The sequence below is a fragment of the Mustela lutreola genome, chromosome 9 (assembly GCF_030435805.1).
Source record: "Mustela lutreola isolate mMusLut2 chromosome 9, mMusLut2.pri, whole genome shotgun sequence".
NCBI lineage: Eukaryota > Metazoa > Chordata > Mammalia > Carnivora > Mustelidae > Mustela > Mustela lutreola.
Window position 1 is genome coordinate 30,799,111 of NC_081298.1, and position 22,016 is coordinate 30,821,126.

The following is a 22,016-nucleotide window of genomic DNA, read 5'->3' on the forward strand; positions in this document are numbered from 1 at the left end:
ACTAGTGGCCTCATCCAAGAGGCCCCCGAGAGATCCTGCGCCTCTCCCACCATGTGAAGACACAGTGAGGGGATGGCCGTCTATGGTCTGGGGGCCTGGTCCTCACCAGACACTGCATCTACTGGGGCCTTGACTTCCAGCCTCCGAAACTGCAAGAAATGTTTGTTCATAAGCCACCCTGTCTATGGTTTTCTGTGATTGCAGCCAAAATGGGTCAAGAGAGCAGGTTAACCGAGGTCTGTGCGGCTCACCTCGCCCTCTATCATCTCCTACAATGCCTCCCGGCTTTGTTTCCTCCTCACAATCAACTACTTCATCCCAAAGTATTTAAATGGGGACATTTGGGTGGCTAGACGTGAAATTCTCAAGTTTGAAGTTTTTTCTTTTCCTTTGGTCCTTAGAAATGGTAACTCCACACACAGGGCTGCTGCTAGAATACCTCACGTCCATTGCTTCTGGTTCATGGTCTCCAGTTTTCAGAATGAGCTTCGTCTTTGTGAATGCTCGAGTTCACTAGCCAGCAGTGAAGATGGATGAACTACATTCTAGACACATACCAACACGATTTGAAAGATTCTCACGATAGTGGGGGAAATGTGATAATACTGTTACTCTTTTTACGTAACCTTAAAAAACACACAAAACAGACTCAGCGGTAAACTATTCAGAGATGTGTCTATATGGGCAAGATTGTGAAGCAAGGAGACGACCAACCCGAAACCCAGACGGTGGTTCTCTCATGGTGGATGGGTTACACCAGGAGAGAGGTACATGGGGTACGGTGTGGTGAGGGCTCTGAAGTACTGACCGTGTGCTTTTGTCCCACTGGAGGTGGGAACATGGGTATTCTATTATTTTAATACCTTATATTTTTTGGGGGGGGGGCATGTCCATAGCATCAAGTAAATACCTTGTGACAGACTGGATGTCCAGCGGCGGCTTACAGGTCAGGGTACTGGTGACTGGGTGCAGCAGGGTCCACACCCTATGAGAGTAACTATGGGGGGCCACTCACGGCCCAAACTGCCAGAGATGAATCAGGGATGGGGATAGGAATGGGGGAACTCTAAGTTTGCTCTAAATTAAGAAATACATTGGGGTACATCTGCGCCCATCTTCACGTCCCCACCGGGAGGCCTGACAGAACAAGCTGTCCCCAGCTGCTTTCAGCTCAGCTCCAGGCCTTTAGGGCACCTACGCCTCCGCGGCTCCTGCCCCAGCATCAATACTCGGTTTGGCCCAGGCCGCTCTGGGAGCCTTGGACTCCACTGTGTGCACAGACTGCTTCTCTGTCCAGCCTCCAGAGGTTGTGGCCTTAATAAGAGACTCAAGAGTTTCACCCACCGTCCTGCAGGCTGCGTCTCAGAATGGAAGCCTCACTCAGGCATCCCCGCGGGGACCCCGCTGTGGTTCTCTGGTCGTGGGGACAGATGACGCTTTGGCTCCTGCTTTCCTCCCTTTGAGTCTTCCAGGACCCTGACCATGGTAACATCGGAGACTTGCTGAAGCAAGTTTTTTATTAGTCGATTTCCCTCCCATAGGTGATGACTTTTAATTAATGACACATTTCTTTTTTTTTTTTTTTAAGATTTTATTATTTATTCGACAGAGAGGCAGGCAGAGAGAGAGAGGGAAGCAGGCTCCCTGCTGAGCAGAGAGCCCGATGTGGGACTCGATCCCAGGACCCTGAGATCATGACCCGAGCTGAAGGCAGCGGCTTAACCCACTGAGCCACCCAGGTGCCCCAATGACACATTTCTTAAAGACAAGCCAAAGAAGGAGGCACATAAACACAGAACTGCATCCAGGAGAGCTTTTATTCGTACGGAACAGTTTTAAAAATACAGAATAAAATAGCTTTATCTCTACTATTATTCACAACATCTGGTCCAAATAGTACATATTTTTAAAATACTTAAACGTTTAATGAAGCCATGTTAGAAAAACAATATGAAAATTCTTTTTAAAAATTCCATAAAAGAATTACACATCTCAAAAAACAACCCCACCCCCAAATACCCTCGGTATGCAAAATAAACATAAAAAACAAACAAAGAAAATCCCCGAAAGGTATATAGCCAAAGTCAGTCACAAAAACTCAAGGAAAATATAGGCATCCCCACTGCTTTAAGAACAGTCAAGAAATTTATTAATGTGTCAAACAAAGGTGGTTACCAACTTACAGAAAAGGGTATTAACTCGAATTGTCAGTAGGACGGCTGCCCCAGTGTGGGGGCCCTACGTGCCAGGAAACAAACACAGGAAGTCGAGGGGCGCTGGATGGGACTTCTACGGAGTGAGGACGAGGCACAGTCAAGAACCACCTCAAAGGACAGGAATGTGTGTGAGGCTGCCGCAAAGGGGTGCCCAGCGCTAACGTGCTTTCTGCATCCACGGGGCTGGGGGGAGCCGAGTGCCGGCACCACGGGCAGTCTTCTCGCGCTGCCACTGCAGGTGAAGTGGCGAGGATCCAAATCCTAAGACAGAGTACCACACGCACAGCGTGTGAAAGCCTCAGGTGCTTCTCTGAGGCCAAGAGTGGCGCCCGCAAAGAGAGCCCCCAAAGTCTCAGGCCCATTCACGTGGGCAAGCACAGCCCCCCGGGGCCCAGGGGTGGGGTACCCGTGCAATGCTGCCACCCAGCGCCGGCCAGGTCCCAGAATGAGGCCTCTGCCACAGCCACCTAGCCACCTGCCACTCCTACCGCATTGGTATTATGCAAGATTACCATTGCCAACTTCAAGTCTAAGTTGCCAGTACCGGTATTTCAGCAGGGCCGTGAACTAAGGAAGTAACAACTTAGCTCGTGGTGATAAAACAGATGCGTGGGTAAATAAAGTATACACACATACTAGAGATTCATCAATGGAGAAATTCTATTATCACATGACATTGTCATGAAAATTATATCATTCCCTCCCTGGAAAACTGTGACTATTATCCTGGGTAGAAATGTTACTTTACTATATGGAAATACTGCAATATTCATGCATAAACCAAGGCGTCATCAGGAAAGGAAGTATTCTACAGTATAAAGCAAATCCTGCTTGTGACTTTGTTGCCATGAAAATGGGAAACCATTGGGACTTGTGATGCTTCAGCTGGCCTGGTTAAGCCACTTTTCTCCTTCACCAATCACCAGAAACTCACTACATGTTAACAGCTAAAACCATTTTGAGAAAGACTCTATGAAGGAATCTAAGTTTAATTACCTAGTGAGGCAAAGACTGGAGCCATTGCCCACTATTCTGTCAACCATGTTAGATGTTTTATTAAAACCAGTGGTGGGATCCCCCTTGCCACCCACCATGATATGACAGCATCTATCGTCCTTACAAACACTTTCTACTTCTCACATCAAGATCACCAAGGTGAATGTAAAGATGGTGGGTACGTGGTCACTATGGAAACTGGAGTCTGCATGGCCTGCCCAAGGACATTTACATCCAAAACACTTTGAAACATTCCACTGGCCAAACAAAGCCTGGTGGGTATGTGCCCCAGCAGTGCAGGCCAACAATGTAAGTGGTAAGTATACAGGTACAGATGAGGCACGGCCACTGTGTTCCCCCAAACTTCCCTTTCACGTGTGTGCTTAAGCCTCAAGAGCAGATGAATCAAGTTTTTCTCTTGATTATAGACTGGTTCTACAGTATATCTACCAGCAGGAGGACCACTGTCAAAAATGGCATTCATCAGAAGACTCCAACCACTCAAGCAAAGGTGAGTTTCACAGGCCGCGCAGAAGTACCAGACTCAATGGGATCTGGAGTCTGGCTGCCCTCTCTCCTCCCCACCTCCTGTCCCCTTTCCCCATGACTTAGGGAATCCAAAGTTGGCCTCAATGGAGCAAGAAGGGTAAAACGCCTCATTTCTGACAGAGGGTCGAGGTCCAGGGCTTCCCTCCACAATTAAATGCTTGCAGAAGACATCCATCCCTCCAGACCAGCAGACCTGCAACCTCCCAACAAAACCCAGTCCAAGGAGGGGTTTCAGAAGGGAGGGAGTGTCTGGATGTTTGAAGCACATGTCCTGAGTGTCACCCACTGGGACGGACGATGCCAGGTTGAAAGTGAAGATTATTCAATGGTTCAGATGCTTTTATTTGTATATTTGGTCCTTCTGCTCCCTTAGTGAGCTAGGATCTCTGGCATGTTTAACAGTTTTCCCCACTTTTCAGGGCAGAGAAATTAGAGATGCTGAGCAAAAACACAAACAGAAGGAAACTAAGAGCGCCTTGGAGCAGGAGGGCTTTTGACATCAAGTGCTTACCAACCAAGTCACGGGGACGACAGTCGCTAAACAGTGTGCTTCCAAAGTTAACTAGGCATCAGGTACAATTTTTAAAAACAACATACAAAATTAAAAGTAATTTAGAATCTAATTTTTTAAACTTAATCTGCAACCAGATCTTGGCAGAACAATGCAGTGGCTCTGAACTGTTCTTGCTAGAATACACTTTGCAGCCCCAAACTTCCCAGGAGCCAGGGAGGCTGCAGTCACAATCACGCTGCCAAAGACACCCCAGTGCTGTGGCACGGAGCTGGCTGTGGGAGCAGGGAACGTACCCTCGGGACACGAGGCTGCGGGGAGCCATGCTCTGCTATCAGAGACAGGAACACCTGTGGCCACCCAAGGCTCAGCCAGGTCAACGAACCACCTAGGAAGCACCACCTCACGTGGCAAGGTCACTACTTGGTGTTTCAGGGTTTTCCTTTGGCTGACAAATTTCAAACCAAATTTCAAAGAAGTCACTTTTTTCAGAAAGGATTTAGTGTTATTAATGAGAACGCGAGAGAAGGGGCCCGCCACCTACTTTTCTCACCACCATTCTGCAATGACTTAAATAGGAAAGGTGCATTTGGCCAGGGGGGTCTACTCTACCCCTCTGCAAAAATCAAGATCCAGTTGACACACAACATGGCAACCCACACAGAGTCTCCGTAAGCCTTAAGTGCCAGAAAAGACTCGAAACAGAACTGCAGTGATGAATTTAACCAGGATGTCTGACCATTCAATATGGCGACTCTGTCGATTACCTGCCCCCAGCTTCCCTTCTTCACAAAACAAATTCACGTATAACTTAACCCATAAGGTTTCTGGGCTCTGGTCCAGTAGTCAGTTTTGATAAATAGATTAGGCATTACAGTATTTACACTTTCATGGTATCAAGCAATACAAAACACAATCACAATAATGGTTACTGGCCTTCAAAAGCCATGATGACAAGCTTCCCTGATGGTGTCCACAGCTTTACAAATGCTGGTTCTTTTCTTAATGGGAGGTGAGGGGTGGGGGACAAGAGACAGGGATGCAAGGTAAGAGGGTCACGTGGAAAACACTGATTTCAAAAACCTGCTATAGTCAATAACATTAAATAGGAATAAAATCTTGTAATTTATAGACACGCGCAACAGTAACTGACATCCACATGACAGCAGAGTCAAGACTCCCATGAACATCTGCTAAGTGCCATCGTGTGGCACTCTACACCCATCGCACCAGCCTGGAGTGATAAATGTCAGATAGAGTGTCTCCATTAGAGTGAAAAAGAAGCCCATATGAAATGTGCTGGCCCAGCCTGGGCCACGATGGCACCAAGAAAGAGCAGTTGAGAATCAGATTCAACTTCAAGGTACTTTCCCTTCCCCTCCAATCCCCCAAACAGATTTCAATTCTAAGAACATCTGTACAGACCTTACTCACACACAGACATGGGCCTGGGGTAACCATGTCACAGTTTTCAATCAGGCCAATAGCTTCCCTCTAATCAGGGAACACAGAATCACATTTGACCCATCAGTTGTGACAGTGTGAGGATACTGGTGCCCCATGACCAGAGGGGTTCTCTGTGGGTTGTAGGCCAAGGTCAAATTAAATAGGAGCAGGTCCAGGTGCTTCTGGGACAGAAAGTCCCTGGACCATGGAGGCAGCTTGTAGGAAAGCTAGCCCAGGGTGCTGGAAGGAGACCAAAACCAAGGAACCGCTGTGGATTTCAAATACCCACTCCTACAGGATGATAGGAGCTTCAGGTTCAATGGACGCTCTTAAGGGCAAGGGGTAGGGCTTAAATAAGGAGACAAGTGAGACACGATATTAGACACGATCACCACCCACAACAAAAAAGCTATCTGTAATCGTCTTAGCTCCGGGTGCAGAATGTAAATGCAGATATACAAACATATAGGTTACTGCTTGTTACTCAGCAAGGAACTACAGATTCATGCCCCACTGCGGCCGGGCCACAGGTGACCTACAGCTATACCGTGGCCTGTGAGTCCTCATCCGGACTCCGGCTGGTGGCACTCTTCCCGAGGCCTTTCCACGTGTAGCCCGCGAAGGTTGGGCTGACGGGTAAGTAGCTGAAGCATCTGTATTTTTTAATAATGTTCATGCCAAATGGCAAATCGTAGGACTCCATGCCATCGAGCGACTTGCTCCCTTTGCTCACACCCTTCTTCCATTTCCTGATTCCTCTTTCCTCTGGAGTACCTGGAACACACACATACAGACACACACAGAACAATACAAAGGAATGTTTAGCCTGACAGTTCCACCAGGAACTGAGCTTGCCCAGCATGCTGTCCCGCACAGGGAGCTGCCAGGAGGACAGCAAGGAGCCCTTAAGGAGGAGTGGATGGCACTCAGCCATCCAGGTGCCTGAGCCAGAAATCTAAGAATCGCTAACCCATCCTTGTGCTTTTTGCTCCACATTCAAGCCATCTGACAGCTCCAGCCTCCTCCCTGTCCTTCCACATGACCCATTTCCTCCCGTCACTGTTGAGGTCCGGAGCACGCCTCATTGCCGCTTTCCGGGGTCATCACAACAGTCCCCTTACTGCCTGCTCTTCCATCTCACCATCTCCTTCCTCCAATCCGTTCTCACAAAACCACAAAATGGGACCCATTTATAATGCCTTCAACAACTGGTCAGGGCAAACCACCTGCATCCAGGCATAATGAGTTCTATCCTACTTCGCTCTGTGTGTGTGCGTGCACGTGTGAGAGAGAGAGAGAGACAGAGAGAGATGGGGTGGAGGGAGACAAGGAGAGGGATACACCTGCTCTGTATTCTCCACTTGTCATGTCCCTTTTGTGAGGATGAACTTCTACTGGCATTAACATTCGGGGACACTGTACCCCAACAGAGGAGTGAGGGAGAATGATGTGGGCTCATTCTCAGCAAATGCTGAGCCTTAGATTCGATTCATAAATCTTTCCAGTGCAGAGAGGTACACTGGAACCTGCTCTTGGCTACACAGGACATACTTCTGTGCCCAAGCCTAGATGACGAGTTCGAGTCCCCAGTGAGTAGAAGGAACATCATTATTCTCTTACATCCAAACTATGCCCTATGCCCTCCCATCAGTGTTTCTGTGACAGGGCTCTCATTCCCACCTGTCTGACTCCTAAGCCTGCCTCTCAGTTTGCTCTGAGAGTGTGTGTTACTGACATCCATGAATCTAACGCAATCCACTAATTTGTGCACGTGACTCCCTCTGCCTGATGTGTTGTTCATCCCTGGTTTCCCCAGCAACCTCTTCACAGAGGCTTTTTGAAGGTGTGCGGTCTTCAAGGGAAACACCTCAACAAAACCTTCTAGCTCAAGAATAAGCATCAGCCTTCCTTGAGGGAAGGTGAATCTACCCACGCGTCCACAGAAGCATTTTTCAGCCTCCTCTGGGAAGCTGGGAAGGCTGCAAGGCAGGACCCACATCACCTCCTCGTCCAGCACCCAGCACTGGGCATAGAACGCACACCGGAGGAACAAGGGTTGCAGATGTCGGGAAGAGAGCCACCTCCATTGGTCCCTCAGTCACCGATCCTGACAACAGCCCGTGCCGACCATACTCACTATCTTGAGGTCTTAGTTGGCAGGGGCCTGCCTCAGGAAGGAGAAGGAACCCCCATGGGCTGTCAGCAGCTCAGAGGCGTTGTCTGAGCAGGCTGATGAAAGCCGCTGCGGGGACTGAGCCAGGCAGCACGGGGGGGCAGACAGCCTGGAGAGTGACCACGGTGAGGGACTTCCTTGCTTTCTCCTAACTGAGCAAGGAGGAAAAAACCTGCTAGGTTTATCAGCAAAAAAATGGACTCACAAAAGGAGGCTGGGAGTGTCATCTTAACCACTTAAAAGACCGTCTCAACCACCAATGGCTCCGAGCTGATTCCTTCTGCCTGCTTCCCTATTTATTTGGCAAAATGAGTGCTTCACACGTGAAATAAGCATGTGTGTATGTACCACATACCTGGGATGGTATTATCCAAAATAAAAGCCACACAGCCTCCTACAAACATGGCAGTTGTGAGAAGAACGTTCAACACCTGATCGATTCCTGTTATCCCTGGAAACAGAACACAGTGGTAGGGTCACAGCCATGGCCAGGAAGGAGCACTGGGGGCAGGACAGGGGGGTAGGGGAGCCACCAATCACCAGTCAATGCAATGCATGAAAGTACAAATTTCTGTTGGACACAAGTAGATAAATTTTTGCCAGTAACATTTTAAACTTTTATAAATAATTTCAACAATAATCAAGAGGTTATTCCTATAAGGAAAATCCCCCAACAGTGGTCCCCAGAAAAGAAATCTAAGAGTGAAGCTCACCCTATAATGAACTAAAAAGCCACTGGGGTGTGGTGTTAGCAGATTAGGAAAAGAAAATTAATAAAAAGATGGCTGTTTTAAGGCTGAAAATATTACAAAGTGAGTAAGACAACAAAAACATCTGTGGTGTTTGCAATCAGATAAAGGGTTTCAGAATCCTGGATCACTGATTTGTGCTTAGCTGCTTTATAAAGGATTTTATTTATTTATTTATTTGACAGAGAGAGAGAGAGAGAGAGAGAGAAAGAGAGCATAAGTAGGCAGAGTGGCAGGCAGAGGGAGAGGGAGAAGCAGGCTCTCCACTGAGCAGAGAGCCCAACGTGGGACTTGATCCCAGGACCCTGGGATCATGACCTGAGCCGAAGGCAGCCGCTTAACCGACTGAGCCACCCAGGCGCTCCTGTGCTTAGCTGCTTTTAATTAGGAGCAACTGCATGTATATAAATGAACTCATATGAACGTGATATATTAAAATATAAAAAGGAGCAAGAATCTCCTTGTTATTAGAAACTCTCACACTTTCTATATTAAAAACATATGATCCTTAGGAGTGCCTGGGTGGCTCAGTGGGTTTTGGCTCAGGTCATGATCTCAGAGTCGTGAGATCAAGCCCTGCATCAGGCTCCACGATAGGTATAGAGTCTGCTAGAGGTTCTCTCTCCCACTCTGTCTTTGCCCTCCCCCGCTTAAAAAAAACAGTTTTCCTTTGTTCATTTTTCATGACATCAGGTTATTAAAATTAAAAGGTGTTAAAAAGGTTAATCTTGAATTCAAAAGTTACAATCCTGGTAGAAAGACATGTATTTGAAAGTCTATGAAGTTGAGTTTTTAGGAATTATACATTTTCATAAAGCATTAGTCTGAGAAATCAAAAGGTTTTACACACAGGCACTGTCCCAAAAGACAGGGTCCCAGTCAATAAAGAGACCTTAACATACACATGAGTCACGTGCACCCGCCAGCTCATGCTGGATGTGCAAGGGGCTTCCAGATCGGCGGTGGCAGAGTGAGGCTTGAATCAAACACATGTCAGAGGAGACAACTCCTGAGGTTCCAATGCCCTCTGTGACAGGCGTGGGGTGTCTGTGAACCGACAGCTGGGATTCCAACTACTCCCAAGACTCAAGGCCAGTTTTCCTTACCTGTGACGAGAGGGTTCTGTCTGAGGTAACTTGGAAGGACGAGCCCGAAGAATATTGAAAATCCAAGCACAAAGAGGTTCCGGGAAGAATTTAAGTCGATGAACTGCAGGTTGGAGAGCCCAACAGCTGTGATCATTCCTGGAAAGAAACAGCAGATGGCAAGTTGCACGGAGCTCACCTACAGACGGGTGACGGGCCTTGCAGACTCCCCACATCGTCCCTTCTCTGTCCCACCAGAAACCAGCTGGGACACAGAACAGTGACAGGATGCGGTCAGAAAGTGACCACCTGGCTCTCTGATCCAAACGGCTCACGGCTGTCACAGGGACACAAACATCAAACGACACCTTCTTTAAACCAAGCAGAAAACTGAGGACATCGGTTACCCCTGAAAACCTCTATGCAAACATCTTGACTCAACTGGGAAACCCACCCGAAGATCTGGGCCCTGTTCACAACTGGATGGCACAGAGATCATGTCGAGAGCCAAGGTAAAAATGGTCAGTTTTAAATGGCCATTCAGGGGAGAAGTTAAATCAATTAGATACACCAATTAAAGATTAAGGTCATCTTATTTTTCCTAGCACAAGTATTCTATATTTGGTTCTACCTTTAACATAAATTCAACTCAGAGATGGCTGAAGGTTTTCATGTTTTGAAGATGTATCCCCTTTGTATTTTTAAACAGAAATATATTATTACCTCCCATCTCACGGAAGGGATTCGTTAGCAAATGTGCAGAGGAGGAGAGAGGTCAGGCTACCGAGGAAATGGGATCTCACCGAAGAGAGTACAGAAGAGGGCACCAAGCACGGGATCGGGGAGGGAGGCGAAGAGGGCACTGAACTTGCCGATCATGCCCAGCGCCAGCATGAGGGCCGCGCCATACTGGATCACCCGGCGACTGCCGACCTGCGGGACACACCAGAAGCAGATGGCACTCAGTGCCAGTTCTGCGCCCATTCTCATCCAGTGCCCCCCGCCCTACCCCCGTCCCGGAGCAAGTGTAACAAAACCCCACACATCTCCTAGATCCTGAAAACTTATTGTTAAGACAGGTCTCGTCAGATAGTGATGATTGACCTCAGGGAACCACTGCTACACAGACACCCCAAATAAAGAGATTCCTCTCCTCTAGCTCATCCTGTCCACGCTCCAGGAGGAAGGCAGCACCAGGGCTCGGCCTGTGCTTCCCTGCACTCTGGGTAATGTCATTTCGGCGTGGCTGTGCTCCAGCTCTCGGGTCCCAGGTTTCGAATGCCCTTATAGTCAGCAGCTAGGATGACCTAACATCAAACACAAAAACCCTGGTTCATCCTGCTTTTCTCTTCTGGGCTCTTAGAATCACCCATTACCAAGTTAACCACCCCAAAGCAATTCACCTTCGTCTCCATCTTCCCCACACCCCGAATCAGACAACAGCCCTGGATAATTCTGGAATCCCCTCTCCTCAAGGAGCTTTGCTTGTGAGAGGTGGCACAGCCAAGAGGCAAAGGAGTGTGGATTCTCAGTGCGCCCTGCCTGGTGTGTACCCCACTCTGCTCTATCCATGTGACCAGGGCAAGTCACTTGGCCTCTCTGGGTGGCGGGATCCTTACTTTTATAATGATAAACCACAAGGTCTGGCTTTAGGCGTTAAATGAGACAAGGTGGAAAACAGTGTGAACAGCACCTGGCAAGCATGAGGCCATGACAGCTTCCCAGGTAGGTTTGCTGACTCTGACCTTTCCTTTGCCTCCCTGTCCTCTCCACTGTGGTAGAGTGACCTTTCAAACACAGCGATGTGGGATGTCAATGCTCCTCTGCCCCCCTCCTTAAATCCTCTGGTGCTCATGAAATAAAATCCCTTCGCAGACATCCCTAGACCTGTCTACCCAGAACACACCCACATCCCCCCCTTTCTGGTTAGTTCTAGACACGTCCTTCAGAAGACTGCCCAAATGTTACCTCCTCTTTAAAAAAAGTCTTCCTTGATTCCAAGGCTCTGCCTTTCCACACTGGGCCTCTGCAGAACCGTTATATTTTCCACACGGTCTCATCTTTATCTGCTCAACCTGCTCTCTGCCTTCCGGAAACTTCTACCTACCCTGCTGTACCCTAGGCAGTGGGATGTGGAGCGGACAATAGGCTCAAGAGTCCTGTACTGTTGGCCCCTACTGTGTGATGTCTCTTCCAGGAAAACACCCTGAGCACATAAACTGAGTAAAAGAGGTTCCAGAAGTGACTGGGGAGTGTCTGTAGGGCTTTAAGAATGACTTACAGTGAGAAGATGGCTACTTAAATTTAATTAAAATGAAATGAAATGAAATGTCAGCTCTAGTCCCTCAGCCGCACCAGCCACTATATCAAGTGCCCATCAGGAACATGTTGGGTGGTCCCTGCACAGAATAGCAGCGCAGGTGAATGTCCGCTGTGCCCACCACCACACCATGCTTTCGCTGGCTCGCATTGATCTAGAGCTTCCAGCAGCATCTCAGAGGACCCAAACGTCAGTTGGTTAAGAATCAGAGAAGAATCTTACTGAGCCAACAGAGGGATGGCTGTTCCGCCCAGCTGACCCCGGAGGCCAGGCTCGGCTGTTATGATCTATGGTTCCCCACTTCTCCCACTGAATCTTCGAGAGCAGGGAAGCAGCAAGAAAGGGTATGCAAACTGGAGAATCGAGCAAAAATGACTTCTGCTGGGTGGCGTTACATCGTAAGGAAGCCTGCCGCTACTCAGCAAACGTTTTTGGGAACCTACTCTGTGACCAGCACTTGTTAGACTGGAGGGGGAGGGGAATATGGAGAGGAGTAAGCCATAGACTCACGATCACATCACAGCACTGCCACAGTTGTTACGGGCTGTGGGAAGCCAGGTGGAAGGAGGAGCTGCGGAGGGCTCCACAGAGACGGTCTCAGGGGATGAGCAAGAGCTCCTGGAGGAAGAGCATCCAGGCACACGGGGAACCGCCTGTGCAAAGCCCACCCTCCCAGCAGATCAGAGGTGCCAGGAGGAGGCCCTAGGGACCCTTGAAATAATAAACCTTTATGAAGACTAACCTTCAGGGAAGCTGATCTGCCTTGAAGGCTCAAAACAAACAAGCAGCAACTAAGCCATTCTTCAGCTTGATGACTGAACCAAGTGCCAGGTGCCTATTACACACTTCTGTGAGCGATGCGGGGAGCACAGGCCTAATCCCTGTCCCTTCAGTGCTGATGTAGAGCCTTGGCCTCACCCCTCCTGATGCCCACTCTCTGGACTCCCTTCCCTGCCTCCATTCTGAACTCTTTCTTGAACTCTGACTTTGCCTCTAGGGCCATCAAAACACTGAACCCTCATTTCTGACTTGCCCAAGTCTTCAACAGTGTGGGACACGGCAGGGGAGAAACGGCCTTCCTCTGAAGGGACTGCGCTGGCAGGAGAGGTGGGGTTTACTCCGTCCCTAGAAATAAACTTAGGGCTAAATATCAAGCAGGGACACTACCTACTGCTTACTGTGTACCTACACGTCCGACTCTGCTACATGCATTATACCAATTTATTAATTCTAATGGCTGGCCAGTCGTCTTTATAGACAAGAGCATGGAGACACAGGGAGGTGACGTAATCTGCCCACAGCCACACCGGGACAAAGTCATGGCACCAGGGCTGCAATACCAAACAGCCACCCCCCCTTTGCAGGACAGACACCGGAGCACACTCAGAAGAGAAGACCTACTCCTGGAATCCCACCTGACGGCTTCCAAGCACACAACAGGGAAGCTGGTGGCCTCAGCTCCTGATCAAACAGCTTAGGATCTCCACATACAGAGAACGACAGGAGTGGATATGGGGTAACAAGAACCCGAACTGCCAGGACATGGAGGCAGATCCCTGGGAAGAACCAGAGATCACCCTCTTTCCACAGCCCTGGAAGCTGGACACAATGGCCCAGATCAGTGCTGTCTGCAGAACTTTCTACAAGAATGGACATGTCTTATATCTGTACTACCCATCGACAGCCACTAGCCACATGTGACTACTGAGCCCTTGAAATGTAGCTAGTGTGACTAAGGAACTTAATTTTCCTTTTTAACAAAAAGAGCCACATACAGCTACTCTCAAATTGGGCAGCACAGATCCAGGACTAGAATTGTCAGATTTCAGAGCTGAGAGTTCTGCTCAGACAAGTGACTTGTCCCAAGTCCTTCCACTAGATGAGGGGCAGAATATAGCCTCCAACATGTGCCTCCTTCCTCCTGGACAGAGTCCTTCCAATGGTCGCATGGCTGGGGCCAAAGAGAAATTTCTACTGTGAGACCCACTTCCCACCCCAAGGCAGCTACACGGACAGCTCAATCATCCCCACTGTGAGTCGGGGCAATGAAAATCAACTCTAGGCCCCTGAATGCATGCCGCCTTTGCCTGGGGATAGTAATCCAAAGGGGTTCAGAGGTAAGATCAATTAGCTCATTAAAGAGAGCTAGCAGGTTGCCTTTTCAGAATAAGCTGGCAACATTCAAATTGTAATTAATTATTCCCCAAACCACTTCAGTGACATTTCAGAAAAGAACCTCCATGAACAACACCCCCTACTCCCTACAGTGACTCTGATTACGTTATGTGAGGGGAGGATCAGTTTTAAAGGGGTGCAGAAGGGAGCTGGCTTGTTAAACTGTTTTGCCCTAAGTCCCTCTGTCTATAAGAATTTCATTACTATGGTATTTCCGATTCATTCTAGGTCTGTCCCAGAATCACAGGGTCATGGCAGCAAACTGGTTAAAGAGAGGCATGGCCCTGAGCTCTGTGTGCTCGGCATCAGCTTCTCCCCAGGGACAGTGCCAGGACCCCAAAATGGCGCTGGAGGACATAGGGCATTTGAGAACCAGGAGCACCTGACAGGGCTGTGTGCACACAGGACACTGGGCTCTGCAAAGGCCCTGCTGACATCCAAGGAAATCAAAGTGTCAGAACCATGCGCCCTTCTCACCTGGACTCACAGTCAGGATGAACCAAGCAGTCTCTGGTTTCTTTGGGTCTGGTCATACAATCTTGCAGAGAGCAGGGAAGGGGGGGCGGTATTTCTAACTGTACAGAGGTCAGATAGCTTAAGAAGACTACAGCTTGGCTGTAGATTCTCAGGACACAGTGCTTGGGTGAGGGAGACCTATGGTGTACACAGCCATCCCAGATGGTGAGCAGGTGTCCAGCTGCTCGGCGTACAGTGGCTGGGGCAGAGGCACGTTCCAGCCCCGCAGACAGTGAGCTCTGGCAAGACAACTGGGTTCTAGAGTTCAGTACTAAGTGAGAAAGGCCTAGGAGCGGTTCTTCACAGAAGCTGGACTGTAGCGTGGGACAGCCCCAGGTCAAAGATCTGTGTGGGGACAGGGGCAGAAGAGGCCCACGGGGAGGACTCCAGACCCAGACCTTGCTCAACCTGGGGGCCTGTGGCCTGGCAAACCCACTAACTTTGTGCCAGATTTCATCTGAAAGAGAGGGTCCCTGTGGCTTTGGTTTGAAAACATTAATTCTTTACTGTAAGATTGATGTTTTCCTGTAAGGAATGGGACCATCTCACATCTAGAACTAGTGCTGTCTCCTGCTCCAGTTTCTACCTCCTCCCCTGACCCTGAGGTCCACTCTCATCATAACAGCCAAAGTGAGACTCACAAAATATCCTGATGTCAGTTCAGTTGGTTAAGTATCTGACTCTTTTTTTAGGGGGTGGTGGTGTAAATATTTATTTATTTATTTATTTGACAGGCAGAGATCACAAGTAGGCAGAAAGGGAGGCAGAGAAAGAGAGAGGAAGGGAAGCAGGCTCCCTGCTGATCAGATAGCCCAATGCAGGGCTCGATCCCAGGACCCCAGGATCACTACCCGAGCCAAAGGCAGAGGCTTTAACTCACTGAGCCACCCAGGCGCCCTAAATATCTGACTCCTGATTTTTGGCTCAGGTCATGATCTCAGAGTCAGGGGATCAGGCCTCATGATGGGCTCCGTGCTGGACATGGAGCCTGCTTAAGATTCTCTGTTTCCATCTGCACCACCGCCCAACTTGCACATGTGTGTGTACAAGGATGCACTCCCTCTTCCTCTCTAAAAAAACCAAAAGCAAAAACAAAAACAAAAAAACCCAAAGCCTAATGGAGCCACAGTCCAGGGGATGTCCTTTCCCTGTCTCTGGCAGCTTCTGGGGCCTATGTGACCTGGTCCTCCATTACCTGGAAGATGTTACCTTCTATTACCACCCGCACCCCATACTCTGCTCTTGCCCCACCGGCCTCCTTGCTGAAGGGCAGCATGTGGACCTGCTCTCAGGACAGGGCTTCACACCGGCCACGTCCTTGGCCTGAATGCTCTTCCCCAAGGGCTTGCATGGCTCCCTCCACCTCCCCTGTTCAGGTCCTTGCTCAAGGTCATCTTCTTGGTGAGGCTTAGCCTGACCCTATTTCACACTTACCAGCCCTCACTCCCAATACCCACACCTGCCCTGTGATTTCTCACACTATGCGTACTGTCTGCAGTTTGTCTACCTCTGTCTAGAATGTAAACACTGACAGCGGGAATTTTGTTTTATTCGCTATTGTATCCCAAGTGCCCATAGCCTGGCATGGGTTGGTGCTTAGTATTTGCAGAATGCCTATGAAGCAGTGACAGCTCTGAGTGCCTGGCTACCCAGGCAGCCAAGGAAGGGAGACCTCCATCAGCACTCCAGAAACCCATCAATGAGAAAAAGGAAAAGGGTGGGGTGGGTGATGGAGATGATCTCGGAATTGGAAGCCTTCCTTTTGGGATTCATGGTGGTTAGACCAATTGATGAAATGGATCAACACTTAGAGGCCCAACCATTTAATTAGAAAAATAGCTTACCTTAGTAATTCCCAAAACTCCAATGTTGGGACTGGATGAAGTAGAGCCATTCCCAGTACCAAATATGCCATCGAGAACACAGGAGAGACCCTCCACGAAAATCCCCCTAAAATGTAAAGGAATGGGGGAAAGAGAAGCATTCATTCAATGGGGGAAACACTCTGAAATATGCTCCAAGTGGCTGCACCCCAAAGGTGGCGTGCTTGGGCGGGGAGCCTCCACACTCCTGGGAAGGGTCACGAGTGCCGAATCTTGGGCCCCCACCCCCAGACCTGCCGGAGCAGAGCCTGCATTCTATTTTAACAGGATCCCCCATGCTCATCCAACTGTGAGAAGCACTTCTGGGAACCACACATTAGACACAGGTGTTTAAAAAACATTCCAAATTAAAGGCTTTTAACCAGAAAACAGAGCCATTGGTTGGGATCGAAGACAAATACAGGCTGTCTGCTGATCTGATTCTTTTACTATTAATAGTTTCATCAGGAAGGAAACGCTTCGTAATTCTGTCAACACTGCAACTTTTTAAAGAATCAATATATAAGTAGCTCCGTCATGTGCAGCATCCTTTAGAGGAAGCTGTAAAAACCAGGAGTGTGAACACGAACAGAACCGAAGCGAGACATGCTCAGACAGCAGCGCACTGGATCTCATCACCCTCTATCCCTCTGGAAGGGCAGCGGCTGGCTGGCCGAGGCGGGGAAGGGGCAAATCTGTGCTTTTCTCTAAGGCCTCCGCAGGGTCCAGTTTGCTCTCAGCATCCAGAAATGGAAGACCAGGTGTACTGAGGAGATAAACCCCACAGCCCATAAGTCTCCAAATTCTGCAGACTGCACCTACGCCTGCTCTTCTCGTCTCTCTATACAGGGATTATAACTGTGAATAGATGACACAGCTTTTAGCCCTAAGAACAGTAAGAGAATAAAGAAATCAAAAGGAACATCCTTCCATGACCCCAAATCAAGCAAAGAACAAGGGCAGCGTCCCGCATCTGCTGTGGTGAGTTTAAGGTCTGGCAGGGTCTCAAAGACAGTGTCTTCTGTGACTGTCAACACGGCAGGAAGGGTGGAACTGCCCTCCATGTCCCAGATAAGGAAAATGAGAGCAAAATGGGGGCAGTGACTTGTCCAAAGCAGACAACCAATAAGGAGCCCTGATGGCTGGCTACTTCCATGCTGAACCTCCCTCTCTTCTCCAAGATTAACCAAAGAGCCAGGTGAGGAGGCACTGGGCCCAAGGAAGAGCTCCATGGTCAGAGGAACGTACCTGTTTATTGCATGGATGGGAGGCGGCGGAGCACAGGAGAGCCTTGCGCAGGCGTAGTAGTCCCCAATGGACTCAATAATACTGGCGACCACCGCGCTGAGCATGCCGATGACGCCAGCGGCAGAGACGGTGGGCAGTCCCCACTGAACTACGGAAGGCAAACAGGAGAAAGTAAGCAGGACAGCAGAGGACTCCACACCACACACCCAGGTTCCGAGCCTCGGGGAAAATCTTTGTTGATTTTTAAATGTCACTCTTCAGTATACTACATGCCTGGGGACAGTTTCTAAATCAGATGAAGGTGGCCACAACCAGGATTGGTCTGGAGAGATAAAGTGATTAGAAGCAGAGGCTGCTTCCAAGCCACGCTTGGTGTCTACTAAATTACAATTTAACACAGCCTGCTGTGGTGGAAATTCCTATTGGGATGGGATATTTGTATGAAGAAGATTTTTAACCCTGCTGTGAAGGCACGACACAAAACAGTGGCGATCTTGCCCAGGGGGTGGCATTAAATGAAAAAGTGGCGAAAAGTCACTAGCTAAATTTAAATCTCAGCAGTAAAGCATAGCACCAGATACAGACAGTCCCCTAATGTAAGATCAGTGCTTTTTTTTTTTTTTCCTTAAAAGTAAACCATGTTGTGTTAAATAAAATAGTTTCCTTTAGAAAAGCAAAGAAAAGACCTCAGGACACTTTGTGTTGGATATCTGGATTGCCACACGAGCCACACAGGGAGAATGGGTTTGGGAAGAGAAAGAGGACAAGAAGTAAAGTGTGCAGATAAGCCTGGGATGTGTATGAAGGCAGGACTGTTCCTGTCTGGGAGTAGAGAGGGGAGTGCCTGGTCAACATGGCGTTTCCGGGTGGGTTTGGAGATTTTTCTCATGCTGATAATTTCTTTATCCAGCAACATTTTGCATATCATCTCTAATCTAAATAATCTTTAACATAGTTATTGTGTTACTGACAGAGTACTATAGTTTCATTTTAGTGTCTTGTTTTTGGGAGGGATACTTACTTTCCCATTGTTTCTATTTCCTTTTATTTCTTAGTCTCTTTACTCTGTTTTCTTTTTTTTTTCCCATTTTGCCTGCAGCCTTAAATTAAATGTGATTTTTAAAATCTTTATTCCATGTACTCCAACATTTTAAATTGTACTCATCTAAATTTTTGATCCCTCTTCCTTCCACTCATTTCTATATACAGTATACCCTTGAACAACATAGGTTTGAACTGCACTGGTCCACTTACTAGCAGGTTTTTCCCAATAAATACAGTACAGTAGTGAAAATGTATTTTCTCTCCCTTGTAATTTTCTTAATAACATTTTCTTTTCTCTTATTTTTCTGTAAGGGTACAATATATAAAACATGTAACATACAAAACATGTTAATTGACTGTTGACGTTGTGAGTAAGACTTCCGGACAACAGTAGGGCTGTTAGTAGTTAAGTTTTGGGGAGAAAGGTTATATGCAGATTTTCAGCTGCGGGGGTGAGGCGCATCTCCCCACCACTGCCCACTCGTTCAAGAGTCAACTACAGGTGTGTGTATAAACTTTGTTGGCTTCCAGCCTTCTGTCTGAACTGTTATTTCATCTCCCCTTATAACTAGAATGCCTAATTTATGTTGTCACTTCACAGCAGTTTCTCAATCTCAGCACTACTGACATTTTGGGTCCCCCATCTGTATTTTCACCATTTTTCTCATGCTAAAGACCAAGGACCACTGTTGTAGATATCTGAAAACCTGTCTCCAGATGAAGCCAAACTGTCGGGGTGAACTCTCTTGCTGTCTGGGGGTCCCCTTCTGCCCCATGACTGGTGGCCCCAGAGCAGCTCATGGCAGCAAAGGGCTGTGGTGAAGAGGAGCCCGACAGCGTGGGCCACCATCCTGGGGCCAGAAGCCCAGTCCACTTGGCCACACCCCTCCACGCACAGGCCGGGAGGACCCTGGGGACATCTCTCTGGTTTCTCAGCACATGCACAGCTGCTCTTCCGGAACAGCCCACCCCGTGTTCCTCGTTTGTGCTCATCTTAGGACTGGCCGGCGCCACAGAGAAGACCTCCTGGCAGTGCTCCTCCTACCTCCCACACCTCCTCCTCCTGACTGCCTGGCCAACCGGTTTCACCTCATTTTATATCAGATTCTGTGTCTGTTTATAAAACATGCATTTATTGTTTTTTTGGGGGGAGGGACAGATGTACATAAATACACAGACCATATGATCTGATGAGAATGTTATTTTAGAAAGAATAAACTTTTGTTAAGTATGAACAGGTTAGTGATGGAACAACTGCCAATATCACTGTCATTTAACATGCTTGGAACAGTTTTCTTTGACCCAACCTTGCTATTCTCAGCTTCTCCTACTTTTTCTCATCATCATAAAATGTGAGGATGTGGCTGCTGAGCAGGGGAATAAATCAGCAGAACCCGACTAAGGTCAGGTTTCAGTTCTAATTAAAAGGCCCAAGTGCCGGGAACAGGGTCTTTACAACAGAACAACCAAGCATTAATAACCGCTGGATTCATACAAGTCACTTTTGGGGCTGGCCCCAAAGTCCTCTGTGTGAATCCAAGTGATACCTCAGCTTAGGACTACACCCCCTACCCCCCACACCTTGCCAAGAGTTACCCAACACTTAAATTATAACTCAAGAGCCATCTCCCACCCATTAGTGAGTATCTGTTCACTTCTGACAGCTGTGACCAAATAAAAAACAGAGTATAGCTCCCCATTAAGAGATGACACAAATCCCATCATGCTGAGCAGTCGACTTGCTGATCATCAGGCCTCTCCTAATTAAGCCTGCTCTGTGTGGGCAGCTCGGGTACCATGTGGCTCTCTATTTGCCTTCTTCAACGCTGGCAAGGGATTCCTTGTCCAGGATTTCATCCCAGTGGAACCAAAAGAATTAGTTCATCTGGGAAGGGAGCTGGCACGAGTCTCCGAGCATTAGTCCCAGCCTTCTGGGGACAGGGCCTCCCCCTGTCCGCTGTCAAATCCTCCAAATTATAAGACCTTCATGGGACATTCTAGACCAAAGAAGGCTTTTCAAGCTGCAGAGCCTTCTGCCACCTTCCAGCTCCTCTAAAAGAGGCTCTCAGAGCTCCCAACCCCTCTCCCTCTGGCCACCAGAGTACTTACATGGGTATGGGACCTTAAACCACGGGGCTACCAGAAGCACACCCTGCCTGGCATCTGTCCGAGCATAGAAGCCGTATTTTGTGCTGTCGGGAGGGAAGACGTCGGTCACTGTGAAGATGAAGCACAGCAGCCAGGACACGAGGATGGCCAGGATGATCTAAAGTGGTCAAAGGGAAAAGCTCCATGAGGCCAACTGAGGTGGTGGAGGCTGGCAAAACACACACCTTCCTCCTGTGGGCTGCATCTCACACCCCACAACCTCCACCATCGTTGGCACTTTGCAGGAAAAAAACACACCACAGATCTGCTGAGAGCCCATTCCTGGATGGAATCACATTCCAAGAAAGAAGTTTTATGCAGGTAAAGTTACTGGAACCCTCAGCCTGGCTAGAAAGTAAGAATAATGGACAATGTGCTTGCAGAGGCCATGGGAATACAGATCTCCCCATCTCAAACTGTGTCCTCCTACACTGCTGGAAGGATTTTAGAATCAGAACCTTCTGCCACTGGTAAACTTTATGCCAATGACAATTTTGTGGTCATCAGTACCCTGATGTTACCATCCTGACTTGATTCCCCCAGGAAGACCTGCTTAAAACTTCCTTCCACACAAACAAAAGCAATGTTGTCAAAAAATGAAAGTGACTACTCACAGGGAACATTTTGAAAAGCTGTAACTTGTACGCAGTCCATCCTTTCTTGGATTTGTAAATTGGGAGAGGAAATTTAACATTTCTGGCGTACTGCGAAAACAATAATACTAGGAAAATTGTCCTGATGAGAGAGAGAGAGAAAGAAAATAAACTATGTTAAAGGCTATCTGTGTTTTAAAATAATACTCAAAGCTTCAACAGCAAAACTGACCATATTATTCAACTCCTTTCTCTAGGAGCTACTAGTCCTTTTAACTGTTATTTGGGAAATCTTATCTTTTTGGAAATGCCATTTTGGGAAAGATACTAGTTCTAAGCATATCTTGATGCTAAAGGAAACTGCCATATAAATGTTTTGGCTAAA

The 22,016-nt window shown here is 48.1% G+C and overlaps 1 protein-coding gene across 9 annotated transcripts in view; it reads right to left on the reverse strand.

Moving 5' to 3' along the window:
• Positions 1 to 1,799: 1,799 nt before the first annotated feature.
• Positions 1,800 to 22,016, reverse strand: part of SLC23A2 (solute carrier family 23 member 2) — a 130,898-nt gene continuing 110,681 nt past the window's right edge. For all 9 annotated transcript variants that reach the window (XM_059133879.1, XM_059133874.1, XM_059133880.1 and 6 more), the window contains 8 exons: positions 21,653 to 21,773; positions 21,000 to 21,156; positions 17,847 to 17,994; positions 16,581 to 16,686; positions 10,529 to 10,658; positions 9,747 to 9,884; positions 8,247 to 8,342; positions 1,800 to 6,492 (listed from right to left, as the gene is read on the reverse strand). In XM_059133879.1, coding sequence (XP_058989862.1) covers positions 6,260 to 6,492; positions 8,247 to 8,342; positions 9,747 to 9,884; positions 10,529 to 10,658; positions 16,581 to 16,686; positions 17,847 to 17,994; positions 21,000 to 21,156; positions 21,653 to 21,773 — 1,129 coding nt within the window. In that variant the 3' untranslated portion in view covers positions 1,800 to 6,259. The remainder of the gene's footprint in view (positions 6,493 to 8,246; positions 8,343 to 9,746; positions 9,885 to 10,528; positions 10,659 to 16,580; positions 16,687 to 17,846; positions 17,995 to 20,999; positions 21,157 to 21,652; positions 21,774 to 22,016) is intronic.